Source organism: Pleurodeles waltl, chromosome 1_2 (assembly GCF_031143425.1).
Source record: "Pleurodeles waltl isolate 20211129_DDA chromosome 1_2, aPleWal1.hap1.20221129, whole genome shotgun sequence".
Lineage (NCBI taxonomy): Eukaryota > Metazoa > Chordata > Amphibia > Caudata > Salamandridae > Pleurodeles > Pleurodeles waltl.
The window spans coordinates 82,297,437-82,317,219 of NC_090437.1; the positions used below are offsets into that span (position 1 = coordinate 82,297,437).

At 42.4% G+C, this 19,783-nt stretch overlaps 1 protein-coding gene across 1 annotated transcript in view; it reads left to right on the forward strand.

Moving 5' to 3' along the window:
* The window catches only part of ANP32B (acidic nuclear phosphoprotein 32 family member B), a 177,631-nt gene that overhangs the window by 76,251 nt on the left and 81,597 nt on the right, over positions 1 to 19,783 (forward strand). Inside the window, exon 4 of the mRNA XM_069236569.1 lies at positions 297 to 486. Coding sequence (XP_069092670.1) covers positions 297 to 486 — 190 coding nt within the window. The remainder of the gene's footprint in view (positions 1 to 296; positions 487 to 19,783) is intronic.

Genomic DNA, 19,783 nt, shown 5'->3' on the forward strand with positions numbered 1-19,783 from the left:
CAGGTGTTCGACCACACCCGTTTCTCAAAGTCACCCATGTGAACACAGTTTAAAAAAAAAAAATCCATGTGATACAACATTGGATAAAAAGTCTTATAGTTTTAAGAATTTTGCTAGTGTGTTTTTTTTTTCTAGATTGTGTGCTATATGTTGATGGTTGATAAACTGATCTGTTACATTTTACATAAATAAAATTGCATATTAAAAAAGATGTGCTAGACCAATTGTGTAGTGAAACTGAAATCCTATTTAGATATCAACATGAAATATTAAAGATTCTCCTTCCTTTGCAACAGAAAAAGTTAGAATTTCTGAAGAGCTTGGACTTGTTTAACTGTGAAGTAACAAACTTGAATGACTACAGAGAAAGTGTTTTCAAGCTCCTTCCACAATTGACCTACCTTGATGGATATGACCAAGAAGATGGAGAGGCCCCTGATTCTGATGCAGAGGCAGACGGTGTAGATGAGGAGGATGAAGATGAGGGTGAGTCATGCTCAGATATAGTAGAAGTATTACCAGAATTTGCACATCTTTCTTTTCAGCTGACATTTAATCTTGCCTGCATTTTATTTAAAGCGCATCTTTCTTAGTTTAGTATCTTAGGGGCTTGTTCAATAGAAAAATATGCATGTGTATATTTACTAATATACCTAGGATTACCCTTTTTTTCTATTCACCGTTAAGGAATCCCTAAACGCAGAATTTATGAGAGTTAAGTTAGTATGAGTAACTTTACACATGTAAGTGGAGATCTCTGCCATTGTGTCAGAAATCTTCCTTGTATAAAATATAGAAAAAATCTTAAAGTTCATTATTCTTTGAAAAATAAATTAAAATGTTTTAATATGTAAATGTAACTTAATTCAGGTTTCTTTATTAACATAGAACTAATAATATGTTACACCTCAATAAGATAGCAAAGTGAAAATAACATTAAATAATTTTAAATATATTACTTTAATTTATACATAATTGTTAAACAATTTTTAAAAAAATCAGCAACACACATTTGTATTTATTATGTAGTAAATTGTGTTTACTGCATTGTTAAATTAACATGTTTACTTTTTTAATAAACATGTAAAAGTTTGTTTTTAAATTAAGTTATTTTTTATAACATTTCAAATTAATAATATTATTAAATGAGTTGTTCACACTGAAGATCTGTATGTATAATTTTGAATATCAAAATAAGTTAATTAAATTAACATTAGTTCCCTAGAGGTGTTATTTTAATTTCTTGTCTCCTTTGTTTTCTATGGCAGTGTGTTGTAGTATTTGAGAGGGTCCATGTGTATTAACCTTTACCTCCCTAAAACCCTTCCATTTAGTAGGACTTATTAAGCATTTTCCAGCCACTTCTATTTTTTTCTCCCGCACTTACCACAAAAAACATATACCTACGTGTGTGAAGATCTCTGCCGCTTTCAAATAGATCTCAGTGCAAAAAATATAAGAATGTGAGATCCCTGGTTGTAGGTTTGTCAACAGCATTTTTTAGTATGTGAATACTAGTACTATGATTCTACTTTAACTACTACAAAACTACTACAAAATGCAGTTTTTGAATTGGCCCCTGAATGTATCCAATTTTAGAAATAGAGTATCTGCTTTCAGGATATAATGGTGCCCTCTAGTCTTACTTACTTTAAAAAAAAATCTTTTTGGCTCTTTTGTTTTTCTTAAGATTGCATTCGCTGTCACCATTGTAAAGATCGAGTAAAAACTCCAGCAGCCTATTTTCTACAGCAAAGAATATTAATTATAGTTTGTCAGAGGTCCAACATTTTTATTCTAGCATTTTCCACAGTGTACATTAGCCTTTAAGCCCAGTGTTCAGGATGCTTTGTCTAGATAGCTGCAGGCACATCCAGTTCCAGCAATCGTTTTTAGATGATTGCTCATGCCCAGTAACACAGTGATCTTGTTGAGCTACAGGGCCAAACTTAGGTTGCTGGTCCTTTGGTACCTTATAGAAAGCATTTAAACCTATTTGCAAACTGCATCAGCTCACACCATACTTTAATCAATTTTGAATTCCAATTGAACTTTTGGAACCCTTTCAGACTTCAGGTTCCATGCGTATGAGCCAAAATCAGACCACATAAAAAATCATGGCTCGAGTCTCTTATCCCAATGCAACTTTGTTTAAGGGTTTAGTCAAGCCCGTATTAAGCTGCAGCATCACTCTGAGACATCCATCAAACAAGTCTAATAATGTTTCAGCACCCTATGTCCAGGAGCATTTGCATGCTGGGTACAATAGGTAGTATTTCCAAAATGATACAAACCTAGGCCACAGAGGAGGAGTGATGTAGAGGTGGTGGAATCGGTTGCAGGTTTTACGATGGATGAATACAGTTGTGGTCTAGCACTTCAGGTTCTAGTTGACACTGTTTTTCCTACAGTGACTAACTGAAAGTACTACATTTCTTAAGTGGAGGCAATAGCAAAATAGTTGGGTAGATTTGAAACAAATCTTTATCTCCACATTTATCAGAATTAATTTTCATAACATGTCACAAAAATACAACCATAGAGGATTTTGAGGCCCTGGCCTCTTCCTGAAAACTAATGTGTGAACTGGATTCTGTTCATTCCATTGTAAAGTGAATAAAAACTTTTAAAACAGTTTTGATCCTATCTCAGGCCATCAACCTGTACTAACTGTAATGTTTAAGATTTCCTGGTCTCCTATTCAACACTTTTCCAAAGATATAGCTTCTAATTTAATAGTATTTAATTTGGCATTCTGTCAAATATTGCAAGCTGAATACTTGAGGCAGGGATGTGGAATTCCAATAGTCCAACACCCAGGACGAATGCTTTAGGGTCAAGGACAAGAATATTTTTTATTTATTTTGTCCACTTGAAAATGACTAGACCCAAACCCCTGCAGTTCAAACCCTTCGACTTCCAGTTTACAATACCACATTATGATTGTGAGAAAGATGGTTGTCTGACACCAAGGGGAGATTTGTATCCATATTTACAAGTTGTTTAGAATTGTAGTTATAATTCATTATTGCAAAACCTTTTTAGTTTTAATCTGAGTTCTCTAAGAAAATTGTATACTCTTGAGCTCAGCTTGCATTGCTGGCAGTTGTTCTAATATAAAAATGAGTGCACATATTGTAGGTATAATTCATTATTGCAAAACCATTTTAGTTTTAATCTGAGTTCTCTAAGAAAATTGTATACTCTTGAGCTCAGCTTGCATTGCTGGCAGTTGTTCTAATATAAAAATGAGTCCACATATTTGTAAATAAATGTAAGGATTTTAGGCTAGTTATAATGCTTCCAGAAAGGGTGTGTGAATAGATGCAAAAGCATGAAAGCAAGATTGGTAATTGTTTGGTTTCAAAAGAAAATGTACATCAACATTAGCAACTTGAGAAAATTTTGTACTAAACTACTGCATAGCTTCTCTGAAGCATGGGCTGAGAAACGGTGTTTGATGCATACCAATATCCTAAATAAATTATTAGTATTTAAGAATCTGTTTAAAACGTTTATGTGCAACATCAAAATAGATTAGGGGCCCTTGTGCATTGGATTCAAGATTTTGCAGATGTATAACTTCAGGAATTCACAAGAGTTTGCCATGATTACCGTATTTATCGGCGTATAACACGCACCGGCGTATAACACGCACCTCATTTTAAGAGGACATTTCAGGAAAAAAAACCATTACATTTTATCGGCGTATAACACGCACACATCATTTGCTCCCTATTTTCAGGGAGAAAAAGTGCGTGTTATACGCCGATAAATACGGTAACCCTAAGATCACCCGGGTAGCAGAAGTTAAGCTAGCTTATTTAAACCACATGTTCCAGAACACACACAGTTGTTCTTCAGAGAAATTCCCTCAAGAACATAAAAAGCATAAATGGTCTTCCCCTGCTTTTGCAGAGGCAGAAGAAACTTAGGAGGTCCAGTGAGATGTTTAAATCCACGGAGTCTATATCTGTACTAGAGATCTTAAAATAGGTTTCCAGCAGAAATCTTTCTTTCAATAGGTTATTTTTATGATATTTGTTCAATATTCTTCTTGTGTGCTACCCATGCCCACCGAGAGAGTCTGTCACGTTGTGACCCTTTTGTAACACTTGTGTCTCCATCCCTGGCACTTGCTTCTCCATCACCACTCCTGAAAGCAATGAGCATTGCAGTTGAACCTCCCTCTTTGAGATCTGTGGTTGTATCACTGTCTCAGCCACTTACTGACAGTGATGCCCAACCTGGCAACCAAACCTCCAGAAAAAGGTATCCTGAATACTTAAGAGAGACTGAAATACCCTAAATCGCTACAAAATTAATTTCCTTTCTACAAGGGTGAGCCGCCTGCAGAACAGTCCCACTGTACAGCAGAAAATTTGGAAATTGTGCTCCATAATAGGCAAGGTCTCCTGAGCCATTGCCCTTCTTCATCAAGGTTCTCCTGAGCCTACCCCTAAAACCATTAAGCAAGCAGAACTCCGTGCTGGCTGTCTCAAGAGTGACCTCCAGGCTTTGACTTGCACTGTTCAGACCATCCCTCCTTTCCACCCATCCTTTTTCATAGTGTCTGGTTGTGCATACACCTTTATCTAAGCAAAAGCCCAGCATCTTTTCATTTGTCTACCCCTGTATAGGAAGTCAGAACTCATAACGCAGAGGAAGGTAGAGCTTAAAAATCTATTGATTGAATTTTTCTTTTACCTTGATATTCTCCTGCTTTGGGACGTGTCAGCCCCGGCTGTCACTAGTTTGCCAGAAACCATTTAGGATTTGCTCTGTTTGCTGGTCCATGATGGGATAATGCAGCATAACAATCCATGCAAACTGGCCTAGGTACTGCTGATTCAGTCTATAGACCCATGGCAACAGCTTGGCCTTGAGGCATCTTATATGGATGTGGTCCACCGTTTTTTTGGGAGGACGGGCCCAATTCATTTTATGTTCTTTGATGAGCACTTGTTTTTGGGGATGAGGCTCACAGCTCCATGGAGGAGTTAAACAGAACAGGGCCACAGGCATTGGATTGGGAGTGTCTTTGCCGCCTGAAGATTCTGCAGGTCTTGCCAACTGACTCAATAAATACCACAGCCTAAACAATTTTTTCGCCCTTCAGGGTAAAAAAAAAAATAGTGACAAGAGACCTAATGTCCACTTCTTAATCCTCCTCAAACCTTAGCACCCCAAAATTAATTTGTACACTCCTTCCTACTTTCAGCTTTCGGTCAGCGAAAGGATACCCATCATCCCAAAGTCATAGGAGACATCAGATCGTTCCTGTAGATTGTAATATAGTTAAATTGTACCCTAGATGAGTCGATAACCACCTGGTGCCCTCCCACTACTGTCTGTACTCTCTCCACCCTCCCCAAACTGTCCTCCACACAAAAACCTTTATGCTGATTTTGTGATTCTTGATTCCTTTTTAAAGAAAATTTCAAAATAATGACCCTTCCAAACAATCTGCAAGTGCTCAGGATCAACGCTGGATGCTCTCTTAACCTCCTGATTGACTATTTTCTTATTCCAATCGCAGAGAAGCACAACTTATGTTTGAGGTTCATGGCCCAGAGAGAGGATTATCAATTTTATTTCCTATTTATCTTTTGTAGTCCCCACCAGTGTTTAAGAAAGTCATGGCACTAATGTTGGGAATCCACATATAACCATACCTGAAAGATTAGCTGGAACAAACTTCTTAATTACAATTAGTACAGCAGTATTGTACCATAGCAAAACCTTTATTTTGACTATAAAATTAACCATAAAAGCACAACACTCATAATATCAAGTAAATATACAAAACATTCCATTATACAGAGTGTATCACAAAATATGAATTAATGACAGCAACAGATACATAAAATGACAAAATCGCTTTAAAAAGTTAATGTTAATAGAAATCCATACATCAGGCAAGCCAGAAGAGACTGGTATAAGACCTCATGATCCTCTGATTCAACCCTGAGAAGAGAGGGATACAATTACACAAGGTCAATATTAGGTACATACTTTACAAGATTAGCGGAGGCTTATAAAATAAAAACCCACAGAATTATCGAAGTCCTGACCCAAGGTGAACATCTATCAGAATGGCTGTGCACTGCTGGGATGTGCCTGGCTAAAATAACATCAATTTCCTTTTTGCAATAGCACTTTAAAAAAAAAAAAATAGAGCAAATGATGGCACAAATAGAGGGAGAGTTTAACTGTTGTAAGTATGCTGTGGCATCACCGCATCTTCTGATTCCACACATCCTTAGCATGGGAATCAAAAACCTTTTGGTAAAAACAGTATACAAATGACAGAAAAGGTAAAATGGCGCAAGCTCTTGAGGGATGACTCATCACATGGACAGAATAAAACTTTTTGGGAGTCAAACTGACCAAGAGGAAAACAGGTGCCACCTCACAAAACCAAGGCTAAATCTGATTAAAAGCAGCATGTCCTAGGAGCTATCTACCCATTCAAGGCACGGCTCTAATGCTGGTGAAATTTGTAGCTACGCTTAGTCCATAACAGTGATTTTTGCCATCTCAGTTGCCTCTCTTAGTTGGTATCTGAATGTCTTCTTGACCCAAGCTAGGTCTGAATTGGACATAGTGGAGGGACTAGAAAGGAGATCCGTTCCCCTTAAGTTTGACAATTCTGACTTCATGTAATACAACCAGGAGAGGTTTAGGCCTTTAACACTTGTTAAAAAGTCAAGGATGATCTCCTTATTAAAACCAGCATGCGGGTTCGCCCAGATGGCACAGTACAAATGAGGGCATCCAGTTTAATGGTATCCTCCACATAATTGACCCCATGCTCTCGGTGTACAATATAAGTCGAGCAGGTAGGGGGCACGCCCAACAAGCGCCTCAACACCTTGTTGTGCTTACTCTTGAGGGAGATGGTGTTTGAATAGCCCCAAAAGCCAGCACCATACATAAGGATGGGAAGACATTCACTCCTGTGCACCTCCAGAACGAGGGGAAGGGGGGGGGGGGGGGGCACTGGTTTAGTTCCACCCAAGTAGGAGAAATCTGGGGTTAGAAACAATGGGGTTTCCTTGTAAGTAGACACTTAGGGCCAGATGTAGCAAAGGGTTTTTCCCATTCTGTGTCTATGGGAAAATGTGTTCGTACATATGGCCCTTAGCATCTTACACTGATAGGGGTCACAGACCATGGTAAATGTTTGTGGACCAGTTCATAGCAAGACCAAGTGACCCCATGAAGCTGACAAAGCACTGGAACAGGGTGTTAAGCCTGCTTAAGGTTCTTGCAAGTAAAACACTTGCTGGAACATATTATAGGGGATGTGGACTAGATACAAGTGCACAAAGCTGAGTGTTTTTAGCAGAGGAATGTACTGCTCTGTCTCAGAAATATGTTTGGGAATCTGGACAGTTCTCTTTCGTGTTTTCAGTGCGCACAAAGTGTAGCCTTCGTTTAATTTCTTAACAGAGGGGAGGGGGTTTCTAAAAATGTCTCCTTGGGCTAAGGTATAAAAGATGGGGAGACTTGGCACAAGACAGGAACTCACCTGTGGAGCAGACGCACTGGCCAGGATCTCTTTGATCCCAATTTGGGGTTCTCCTGCCTTGGCTGATCACAGGTTCCCCACTGGTGATGCATTTTTGATTTAGTGTGTGTGTGTGTGTGTGTGTGTGTGTGTGTGTGTGTATGTATGTATTTATATATATATATATATATAACTGCTGTGATATTTCTTGGATATAAACACGTTTTACTTAATTTGAGATATATGCCTATTTTCATATATTTGTGTGCCTTTTATTTGATATCTAGAAAGTGCCTTAATAATTTTGTTACTCAAAGTAAGAGTGCTGCATTATTTGGCATTATTTCCTCTTAGTTTAAGCAAGAGCAATACATGTAAAAAATAATTTAGGCCGCTATCCACTTCAGGTTGGTCAAGATTTCCCACAACCTGAATTGTACCACACTGTAAAAAGCACAAGACAGGTCCCTGAAGGCCAGTCAGATGGAGCTCTGCTTAATGATGGTAGACTTGCTGATCAGTGAATGTAGATTCAGGCATTGCTCCAAAGTGCCCAGTCCCACCCAGAAGCTGTACTGCAATCTACAACAGCGTGCCCGACTCCCTGACCCAAGACAAAAGATGCTCCAGCACCACCCTCCTAGCAATCTTCACAGTGGAGTCCAGAAGGGAAATCGACTGATAACCTGGGGATTTAGGGGTGGTCACACTTTCTAAAGATGGGAACAATGGTGGAAGTATGCCATGAGTCTGGAAGGCCAGTCTTGACAAAGGCATTGAAGCATTTACACAGCAGAAAAGGGCACAAAACTTTGGGAGGGATTTATACGGATCCATAGTTATCCCATCTGGCCCAGAGGCCTTTTTAGATGGGAACTTAATAATGGCCCCCCAAAATTCTTCCAGGGTAAATTCTATTGCTAAGGGGAAAACTAACTCTGTCTCAATGTTCTCTATATGGTAACTAGAACCATAATATATACTAAAATGGTTGACCCAAGTATCAGGGCTAATAGAGGTGATTATAGAATTGTTGATGGCCCCTACGGGGCTAATATTGTTCTCCGCCACCCAAAAGGCCCTGGGATCTTTCTGCCTACATGCCAACTGTAACTTCTCCCAGGAGATCAATTGCACCTCCTTGCATCTATGACGTAGAGGAGCCTTATAAACTGCTCTACACTGATGGATCTTTTGACTATCCCTCGGCTTATTTAGAGCCTCATGTAACTCATCAGAGGCCTTTTTGCAGGATGGGTCAAACCATTTTACATCATGGTTGACAGCGCTAATTGGATGCATAAGTAGTTTGCAAACAGTTATGCCTAATTGGAAAAATTAGTTAACTACAGCCCACTGGTCACCAGGGGGAGTAAGACAGTTAAGCACTGTATTCAGGTGATTAACACACAACTATGACATAAGGGTTGTTAGGTCGGCATTCCTCCAGGTCAGACGAAGCCCTTGTGTCTTAGCTACTAGAGAACCTGTGGCTATCCCTTGTATGCTTCTTGCCCCTTATATATGTTTAAACCAATCTATAGGGGGTAGTGATCACTAAATATACTTTCCTCTGTTCTTCCCTTAGGAACCCAGCCCAACGAGAGAATGAAGTTAATGAAGGAGCTGTAGGCCTTCCTGACAAAAGTGTCATTTGAAGGATAAAGATGGTCTAGCAGTTCACATGCATTAATAAGATCAAAAGATTTAATGAGGTGAGAAAGAGCATTAGCTCTATCGTCCATAGGTGGACAGACACACTCAGCTTACTAAATCAAACTTGTTACAGGTATTGACCTCCTGTGTGGACCCCAGTTAAGTATTAAAATCACCACCAACAATGAGTTAAAGCGCTGTGTGCAAACGGGCAAGGGTGTCCCCTCTCTCCCCTCCAGTTTGCCCTTGCCATGGAGCCCCTTGCAGAAATCCTACACAGGGCAATGGGTCCATGTGGGATTACACTGGGGGCGGCCAACCATGTTGTCTCCCTCTATGGCATATAGACCAGTGGTCTCCAAACTTTTTAATGCTGTGCCCCCCTCAGTTGAAAAATAAAAATCATTGGGCCCACACCTCCAAATTTTTCCCAATTATTTTATAAAGATGGCAATTTTTAAATATGTCTAGACGCATTTAAAGTTAAGTAATGTTACCTTTTTATTAGTGCAGTAACATGTTTCTGCTTAAAACAAAACACTGTTATCTGTGTAATGCTTCTTATGGCCAGAGCTTGGCGCCCCCCCCCCCCCCCATGGGGGTCCCTTGATGCCCCTCTAGGGGGGCCCGCCCCCAGTTTGAAGGCCCCTGCTCTATGCGGACGACACCCTGATATACTTGAGACAACCATCTCGTTCAGCACCAAGTTTACTTAATATCATGCATGAGTTTGGACAGCACTCCAGACTCTGCATTAACCCAGAGAAGTCTAGGTGGTTTCCTTTGGAGAAACTGGCGGGGGGTCCCGATCAAGGAAGTTTCTTTGGGTTGGGATTCCCCTGGATGACTGGCGATGTGCGGTGTTTAGATGTCCGCTTGACTCATACAGCCCATCTCATCTAGCCCTAAATGTGGGGAGGCTGGAGGAGGGATTTAGAGCCTTGATTCGATCCTGGAGAGATCTACCCCTATCCCTCATGGGCCGTATAGCCATTGTAACAATGACCATCTTGCTGTGGTGCAAATATGTACTTCAGAACACCCTGTATGCGATTCTTCTGCATTATGTTCGCACCATAAGTAGCCTCTTCGTATATCTGCTATGGGGAAATAAACGTAGACATGTCAAGTTGGCCACGCTGCAGGGGACATGGTGTTGGGGGTTATAGAAGTTGCGGATTTTGGTCTGCTGTATGGCGGCACACTTACAACTCGTGATTCATTGGCTTGACCAAGAGGACAACTAGGAAAAGCAGGTTCTACAAGGTACTCCTCAGTGACGATCCTTACTGGTTCTACTAATTAGGGTTTTGCTGGTCCCCTCTACCTATCCCTATATTATTCATCTGGTGGCAGGTGTTTGTGAGGTGTTGGCCCAGAAAGTGACTTGACGCACGCCAAATACCCCAGACATGCCATCGTGGGTTATTCAACCCTTCCTACAAATAGCCGACTAAATGTTGATACAGAAATGGAAGGATGGAGGCTGTAATACTATAGGGGACCTCTAGCCTGGAGGACGGCTCATCACACGCGATTAAGCTATAGAATCTTTTTCCTTGGGTTCGGGACAATACCTTCAATAATAAACATTTTGACTATGACCCACACGGTGTGGCCGACCTTTCACACCCCAGCACCGTGACAACACTACTAAACATGGACCAAGGCCATAGGGTGATCTTCTACATCTACAGATGAAGACTTACCGCCTCAGACACTTAACATACAGACCAAATGGGAGGGCACTCTTGGGGATCCCTTAACGGCTAAAGAGTGTAGTACTGCAATCCAATTTGTATACCAAGCATATCTCACTCCTCAAACCTTACATGCTACATGCGCCACTAAACCAGTCAGCTGTGCATGCTGTGGGGCCCAGACAGCGGACTTCATACATATATTATAGTCTTGCCCCTCTCTGTTTACTTATTGGCAGGAAATATTGCAAAGTTTGAACAAGGCCTCAGGATGAGCGTTATCACTTGAGATTAGTCTGTTATTGCTAGGCCTACTTCCTTCTTCTGCCCAGAAAAATTTGAGTAGGAAGCTTGTCCTCTTTGGCCTGGTATTTTCAAAACATCCCATAGCAATTAAATGACTCCGCCCGATACCCCCTACATATGCAACATGGTTGAGGGATGTTTCTGAATGGGTGGTTACAGAGGAGGTACGCAGGAGGCATGTTTGCAGGGATGAGAAACAAGAAGATGAATTAAGAACCTGTTCCGCCATGTTACTTGGGTTTAAGGAACCGCAGAGTCTGGCTGCCTCCGGAGGCGAGCTTATGTAAAATACTGAGTGGGCCCTGATGTTGCTGGAGAGGAGGTCAAGGGAACCATGTGACACAAAGGGATGCGTTGTAGACACCCACACAGTACCTATTGTGAAATTATCTTGAACTAATGGCCAGGATTGCATACAAAAGCAAAGGGTGGGGAGGGAGGAAGTTTATTGGTTTCTTGGATCGTGATACGGACAGTTGTCTGGCCTTTTTTCTTGCCAATGTGATTTTCCGGTGATAACCATCTTTGATATTATCCTATGACAGTGCTCCCCTTTTTCTTTTTTTATGTGTGTTTTTCTTCAGAGGTGGACCCTGTAGAGATGTCCTTTGTTTTCACTTTGCAAAATTCTGATGTCAGGACAATAGGCGAGGCATTTGTCCTAACTCTGAAACAAATGTTTGTATGTATCCTCACAGAAACTGTGGACTGGAAAATGGGACCATATCATATGCTGAATATTCTCCAAACGAACAGGTTACATCCTGTCACATAAAACCAATAAAGTTTATTTAAAAAAATAAAATGGAGACTCCGGCCTCATTATCGACTTTGGTGGCAAGGCCAGCAATCTTCCTTCCAGAACAGAATTTTCACAAGTTGGGTGGTGACAGTAATATTAGTCATCTTCCCCCCTAAAGTGTTTGGGCCACCAGCCAAAAGATTGAGCATGGTGGGTCAAACTCAACGAGTGGTGCCCACCATTGGACTGGGCCAGACAGTAATTTGGTCTAAAGCCTGTGAGATTTTCTTAAAAAGGCTCGCCCTGTTTGCCTGACCGTTGCTGAGTCAGTCTTTTTCAGCCAAATCCCCAGAGACGCAAGACAGTTCTGCCCCTGAATATTAAAATTGTGGTAGAACAGAATAAAAACTAGAGTGCTCCTCTTGATTTGGAGGGCGATTAGCCTTATCTATGTAGAAAATATCTTGATATTGCTGGACTTATGTTGACCTTGGGCTGAGGCTGTAACCAAATTCCCAGCTATGAATGGGTTTTTAAATGTAATAATAACATAGCCCCACCATTAATTATTTAGTCATATTCCGTACCAATCCCACCCTTCTAGCCATGAGCACTTATTTATACAACTTGTCCTGACAACTCATGCTCCCATGGATCCAATGAATTGATTTATAGACTAAGTCAACCAGGGATTCAGCAGTCCTTGGACGTAAAGTTGGCACATTGGCCAGGACAGTAATGAAGGGGCAGACCCCCAGTGAAAGATCACACCTAAAGACTGGGCCAGGATCTGAGCCCAACTGGCTAGGGAGAAAGGCGGTGCTTCCAAACGTCCTGGATGACCCAAAGGCTTGGTCTCTGACCTCATGGCCTTAAGAAGGACGTACCGCCACTGTACTTGGCACACAAGGGCTTCCTACTAAGCAAGAGTTCAAATTTCTCCTCCCTTCAATTGGAGGGTTAGTCTTGTAATGCCAGACTAGCAATAGTACTTCCAGTTTTCGTGGCATCTATTTTATCTGGTTCTGGGGCCAGCCTCAAATACAAAGTAAAGTAAGCCAGGGTCCCTTAAGGGGGAAGTGTAAACCTCAACTTCTTTGGAAAATTGTAAAAAAAAAAAAAAAAAAAAATATTGTTTTTCTTAAACGACTCAGCATTAGATCGTAAAAATCACAGATGTAAAAAAAAGACTTAATTGGCTTTGATTAAAGCAAAAAAGATGCTCCCAAACGATGCTGTGGCGCAGTGAAAGTGAGGTGAGTGCAAAGTGTACTAGTGCTATACAGTATATGTACATAAATAGTGACTGATTAAGGATGCAATGATATTTCACACACAGTCTGACACAGTGAAAAACTCTGAAATCACATAAAACAGTACACTACTGTCAATGTTTCAACCCTATAGCATTACTTATGAAGGGTCATCATCAGGACGAAGATTGGTAAGCACCTATGGAGGAAAAACCAAATGTCAGTTGGCTTACAATAACTTATCTGTAATCATTAGTGTGAGGGAAGGGACAAATGACCTACCCAATATATAATGTTCGTATGACGAATGTCATGTCAACTAGTACATTCTAAAATGATTCCGCCTCATTAGCCCGATATAGGTCAGTGTAATGGTGTCCAAGTCTAAAGTGGGGGAAAAGACATAAATTATATACTAGGTGTTGCTGAATCACCAAGCACAATCAGTTGTTTATATAAAACATATTGCTGTAGGGACTCATGTAGTCGGTTTGGCATCCTTCGAGTGTGTGTGAACTTTGTGGAAGTCTAATGTAAAGGGTCCGTGGCGGGACTGCGCCAGGACCTCAAGGTCATGCCTCCCTGTCCGAGTCCTCATGGGAGTAGTCTCCTTCCCTCATGGAAAATGCATTTGGGGGAGGGGAAATCCAACAACTTCTCTGCAGGCCCATCTGTCCCAGAGGAAAGCTGGATCTGTGCTAAGAAGGCCTGTTTGAGGTACCAAAGATGTCCTGATCCACCCCGGGAAATTATTTGCTTCAGGTGTGGGGGTTCCGGATCTGGGGGAGCCTGTGAGTGAGAAGACCTTGTGTACTCCTCCAGCACTTGTCTGTAGAGGTGTTGCTCCCTGGGGGCAATTTCCTCCAGAACCACCCTATGTATGGAGGCGTTGACGGCCTCATAGAAGTCATCATGCCAAAAGAGGAAGGCGAAGACCTCCTCCTCCATGTACATACTCCTGTATGACTGCATGGCTTCTGGCGAGGGAGAGCCCATTTGGCGACCCCAGGACTGTTTGAATATGGTACTGGGGTGTCCGGTGGATTTGGGTAGACCTGAGGCCTCTGATATATTTCGGGGGAAGCATGGATATCAACAATGGACTATGTTGGAACTACCTCATTGTGACTGTATATAGTGTTTTATTTTTGTTATGTGACCCAAAGACTTTTGGGAATGTTAGTCTGCAATAAGCAGATGTAAAAATGACTGCTCTGAAAAACTCATTAAGCGAAGTAAAGATTTAAAGCCTGATCCTTGCCTCTGGCCCAAACTATTTTCTGAGGAAGTTGAGGTTTACACTTTCCCCTTAAGGGACCACTGTGTCCTTTAATATTGTATTACCCAAGTCCCAGGGTAACTGTGTTGTCCTTGTTCTTTAAATATCAAATCAAAGGTAAGTAGCTTGTTCTCAAAGGATTCAAAACAGTCGAACATGCCTTGCAGCTTGGAGTCTAAAAGCTACTCAGTCTCTTTTCTGAATTGGGCCAGCAAGCCCTTAAGGCCATCCTTCATTTGGGACAGAGATGTTAAGTATTATGGTCCCTGAGCGGCTCGATTGGTTGACAACTACAGAGTGAGTTCAGTTTGCCCCACGCTTCTCCTTATTAATGGTAGACTTAACAGACTTTGCAGATTTAACAATTGACCCATTCAAGAACAGGGCTCCACTAGAGAGCTTCACTGCTCACCTCAGCCTCAGCTGACACCTGCTTCCCCATGACATCCTCTCTCAGACAAGGTACTACTGTCAGCTGACTTGAGGAGGGGGATTGCAATAGACGCATGGCCCCACTATCAACGGGAGCTAGAGACAACAATCTTTCCACACTGAGGATTTCTTTATTAATGGCGCCCCTTGCCTTTTCGATATATAGCTGTCCAGTGTGCTAATATTTTTACCAGACGATCCCTCCATGGTACAATGCTGTTTGTGCTTAACCATCCTGTCCAGACCTGTAGTAGCCCGAAGTATGGAAATCAATCAATAACAAGCATGTGCAATGCAATAGGTCTTGCATTTGCTTGAGTTGGAGCTGTTGGCATTGTAAATTCATAACTGGACTTTCACCTATTCCATGTTTATGTTGAGGCAACCAGTCCCAAACAGCACAGTGCAACAGAAAGCAGTTTCCATCTACTTGCAAAGTAACACTGGCCTGTTTTTCCTGCACATCGACTTAGTTTGGTTCATCGAATGAATGCCAGCGCAGTTTTAAAAAACAAAATGCCTCTTGTTTGTCCTAAGGCAGGGTGCAATATATTACATGTGATATACCCCTGCTATGTCTTTGTTGATTCTTAGACATAGTAAGTGTGCAGGGAAGGCATTTTAAGTACATGTGCTGGACACTGGTCAATACGAGTTCCCCTTCCCCTCAGCACCATAATGGCTTCAATGAAGATCGGGATGTTTGTTATCAAACATCTTATATTGATAAAAACCACACTGATTTCAGTGATGGATTTATCAATGCATGCACCCAGAGAGCACCTTAGAAGCGCCCCTGAAAAGCTACAGCCTCTGGTGTGCTTGCTAACTAGTGTGAGCCAGCCTACCACCACCACCAGACAATAGTCTGACCCCTATCCCCCTCCCACCCTCCTAAGGAGAGAGCCTTTGCTCTCAGGTGGTCAGCTACAAAGACTGCTCTGGGGGCTGTAACCCCACCCCAACCCCAGAATCCATTTGGCACCAGGACAGGTGGGAAATGTAGTATTCAGAGAGGTGTGTCCATCCCTCGGGTCAGTCCCACCCCTATGGTGAGCTGCCTGATTGATACCACATTTCAGAATATGCCATCTTGGTGTTTGCAGAATTTGAATTCTGGGACAGGGTTATGCACACTTGCCACAGGAAGTGGTCATATAGGGGTGTAGTGACTCCAGGTATAAGTAGCCTATTGGCTACTAGCTTACACTCCCAGAAACACCCCTGAATTCAGTATTTAGGGGATCCCCTAGCACCATAGAAGCAGACCTGATGACCTAAGAAAGCCAATGACACTGAAGAGCCGTGAAAGCAGCAGAGGAGAAAAGAAGCAGCTGACCGGTACCATCCCCAGGGCCTGTCTGCATCCCTCGTTGAAATCTGCACCAAAGTCTACTCGTCCTGAAGCTTTGACTCCAGAAACCTGGGAGGTCTACCTGCCTTCAGTAAACACTCAAGACCTCCTTTGAACAGTGGACACTTTCTCATCCAAACTTTGAAGATGGGACTCTGAAGCCTGTGGATCTGCCAAAACCTGACATCTCAAGCCACCACTGCACCAGTCTCGTCCAGCTCGAGTTGAAGTGGGCCCCTGGTGCCAACAAGGTTCCCCAGCTCTGCAGAGTCTAAGTCCATAGGTGGTTTCTCCCCTCGTGGCTCCCTGACGACACCTGCAGCCTCTGCACACAGCCCCCCTCTGCTGTGAGCATTCCGGTAAGGAAAACCTGATATCTGAAGACACCTCTGCACGAATCACTCCTGGGCTGTGGAGAAGAGGATCAAATGTGCCTACCTGTGTACAAGAATCATGAGGACTGAGCCCTGTAGTTGGTTCAGCCTAACTGGCTTCCTGGCCATGGCCTGCAGCCTCTTTTCGCAGTGACCGATCTCCATTGAAACTCATTGGGCACCCAACGCTGTTTTGCACCCTGCACTCAGCCGCCCCTGTGCTGCTGGTGTTGAACTGCTGGTGCCGCCTTGGACTTGCCCGCCACTCACCTTAACTCTTGGAGATTGGTCTTGTATGTCGCTGTACTCTACCTGTTTGCAGAACTTGTTCTTCCTCCCATAGGATAACTTTGCACAACTCAGAAATTGCAGTGTGTCCACTTTTTAAATTGAAAAGAATATATATCTAAAAACGTATCGAACGATTTTTCTCTGATGCCTAAACATATATGAAGATACCTGCTAGTTTTATAAATTGATGTGGATCTCCATTTTGAGTTGTGTACCTCATTTATTGACTATTGTGTGTATTTGTGGAAGTTTTGCACTCCTCTGTGTTAAACCTAAGGCTGCTTGACCACACTACCTCCAAATAGAGCACTTTGGTATTGCATAGTAAGCCCCTGTCCACTCACTGGGGAGTCCCTAGACTCTTTATATGGTGTATGTAGTTATCAATATAACACATAAATAGCCAGCTTCCTATAACACCCTTCTAGAAATGCTATTTTAGTAAGCATTAGTGTAGATTGAGATCTTTAGCTAGTTTCCTGTCAGATATTTTGGACATCTGCAATCCACTGAATCACTAGCTAAAGAGGATTGAATATTGACACAGCGAAGGGCCACCTGACAGCTATTTCAGCCTGCAGATTTATTCCTGGCCAAAGGACAGTTTTCAAGCTTCCTGCAGCTGATGATTTCTGAAAGGATTGTAGAAGTAATAACCTCTGGATCCTTTTATGGCTGAACAGTAGAACCTCAATCTTATTGTCGTCTTATTCATGGGGTCTCCATTTGAGCTCTTGCACTGTTTGTCTGTTAAAGGTCTTGACGTGGAAGAAACATTTTGTAATGACAATTACTTTGGCTAGATAAGTGAATGAGTTTCAGCCACTCCTACTCCACTATTAACCATTAGTTTTGAGAGCAAGGTTTCTCCTTTTGGGTGAAACCTTCATTCGGATCCTAAAGTGGTCTTGGGGTTCCAGAAGTAAAAGGTTATCACCTTTATTGGCCTTCTCTCAAGACTCCTTATTCTTCTAAAGAGGAGGAATGGCTTGACCAACTTGACTCGAAGGGTCTTCACATTCACAGGGCAGCGGATCTGTTCCTTGATGATACTATTGATGTGGCTATCAACAGCCCATTAGTGCAAAAGGCTAAATGGAAGCAGAGTGTCATACAATGAATTTGTAATGTATTTAACACTCCTATGAGCTCCCAAAGGAAACCACTCCTGTACGTTTCTGGGTTCTGACAGTTAAACCTCCAATTCCCCCTGTTGGTACAGGAGTGTCCGCTATATGATGTACAGTTGTGTCCCCAGCTTTGCATGCCTGAACTACATACCTTTGATGCCGTTTTTGTTTTTTCATCATGCCACACACTAATCCCAAGTGTGCACATTGCTTAGGCCTGATCTTTTGACATGATAGGTTCTTGACCTAGTTTTGAACCCCGAGGAGTGTACCAAGCCTACCCTCATAGTGATGGAGGACTACCCTCCTTGTTGTGGGTTTGGTTTCATGGATGAAGTGCAGTGGTGGCGGCATGCAGTGTTTGAATGCTGATAGTGATAGGCTTTTTTTTATCTTTGTGACACATTTGCACCCTTACAAGTCCATTCATATAACCGCTGCTCACGATGAACCCAGAATTCTGAATGTAACATCCTGAGCATTGTAAATGTGTGTGGGTGTGTGTGCTAGACGTGATAGTGTGCCATGCACAAGTGATGCAGGCCTCCACATTCCATTTTGACTGCAGCTTCCATTACATAGATGGCAGAGGGAACAGGGTGAAGTCTGTATCTGTGTCAGTTGTTCGACAAAGGAGGTCATTAAAGGGGCACATATTCTTGACTCCCTCCCTGATCTCTGTGAGGAGAGGTTGCAAATAGCCTCCTCTCAACCCATTGTACTTCTGTGGTGTGCACTCCACCTAGAGACTGTCTTGGTGGGCAGGATATAATTGCAGACAGAGGCCAGGCCTGGAAGATGGCCTGGACAGGACACGTGAAAGGGGAACTTGCCCAAACCGGTTCCAAGGAAGCAGATTTTGATACTCATCCTCCATCTGTGAGACTGATATTAGTATGGGAGGGCAAGACCCATCATTGTTGTGGTGTCTTTTACAGACCATGGTATACTCCGCAGAGTACTCGGGGACTACTAAACACCCAATGGTTGGTGTTGCAGTGACAGCCAGAGGTGAGTGAACATCAAATGGAGCCTGATCTGATGGAGGAGTTACTGGACTGTCCTGCGTGCCAAGATATCTTGCCGTTGAGCAATGGAAGTAAGCGCCAAGTCTGCATATGCAGCAGATCTTGGTAGGGACTCCTTTAATTGACTCTGGCGTAGGGTCCGTCTGACAGACTCACTAAGGGATTGCACCTAGATTGTTATGCCTGTGTTTTAGGCCCTACTTAAGCTGAGATTAGCACCTGCTGTTGTCCCCCGTGCCCCACAATTCGCCTGTATGACTGTGACCCTTCCAAGTGTGTCATTGGATCACAGCCAGTCCTGAAGATTAAGGGCCTGATTACAACTTTGGAGGAGGTGTTAATCCGTCCCAAAAGTGACGGTAAAGTGACGGATATACCACCAGCCGTATTACGAGTCCATTATATCCTATGGAACTCGTAATACGGCTGGTGGTATATCCGTCACTTTTGGGACGGATTAACACCTCCTCCAAAGTTGTAATCAGGCCCTAAGTGACCAGAGAGGTGGCCCTGTGCTGCTACCGCAAACTTTGTGGGAGATTGAAAGGTCCTAGGCTCAATAGGTTTGAGTGCTAAAGATAGATTGGGGTATTTGGGAGTGGGATAAGTTGCACCAACCAATCTACCTCGAACACTCAACCTGAGTGTGGGAGCTTAGAAATAGGGGAACAAAGTGGACAGGTGGTCTTGATTAAAATTATGTGATATCCCCTCCTCCTCCGTTC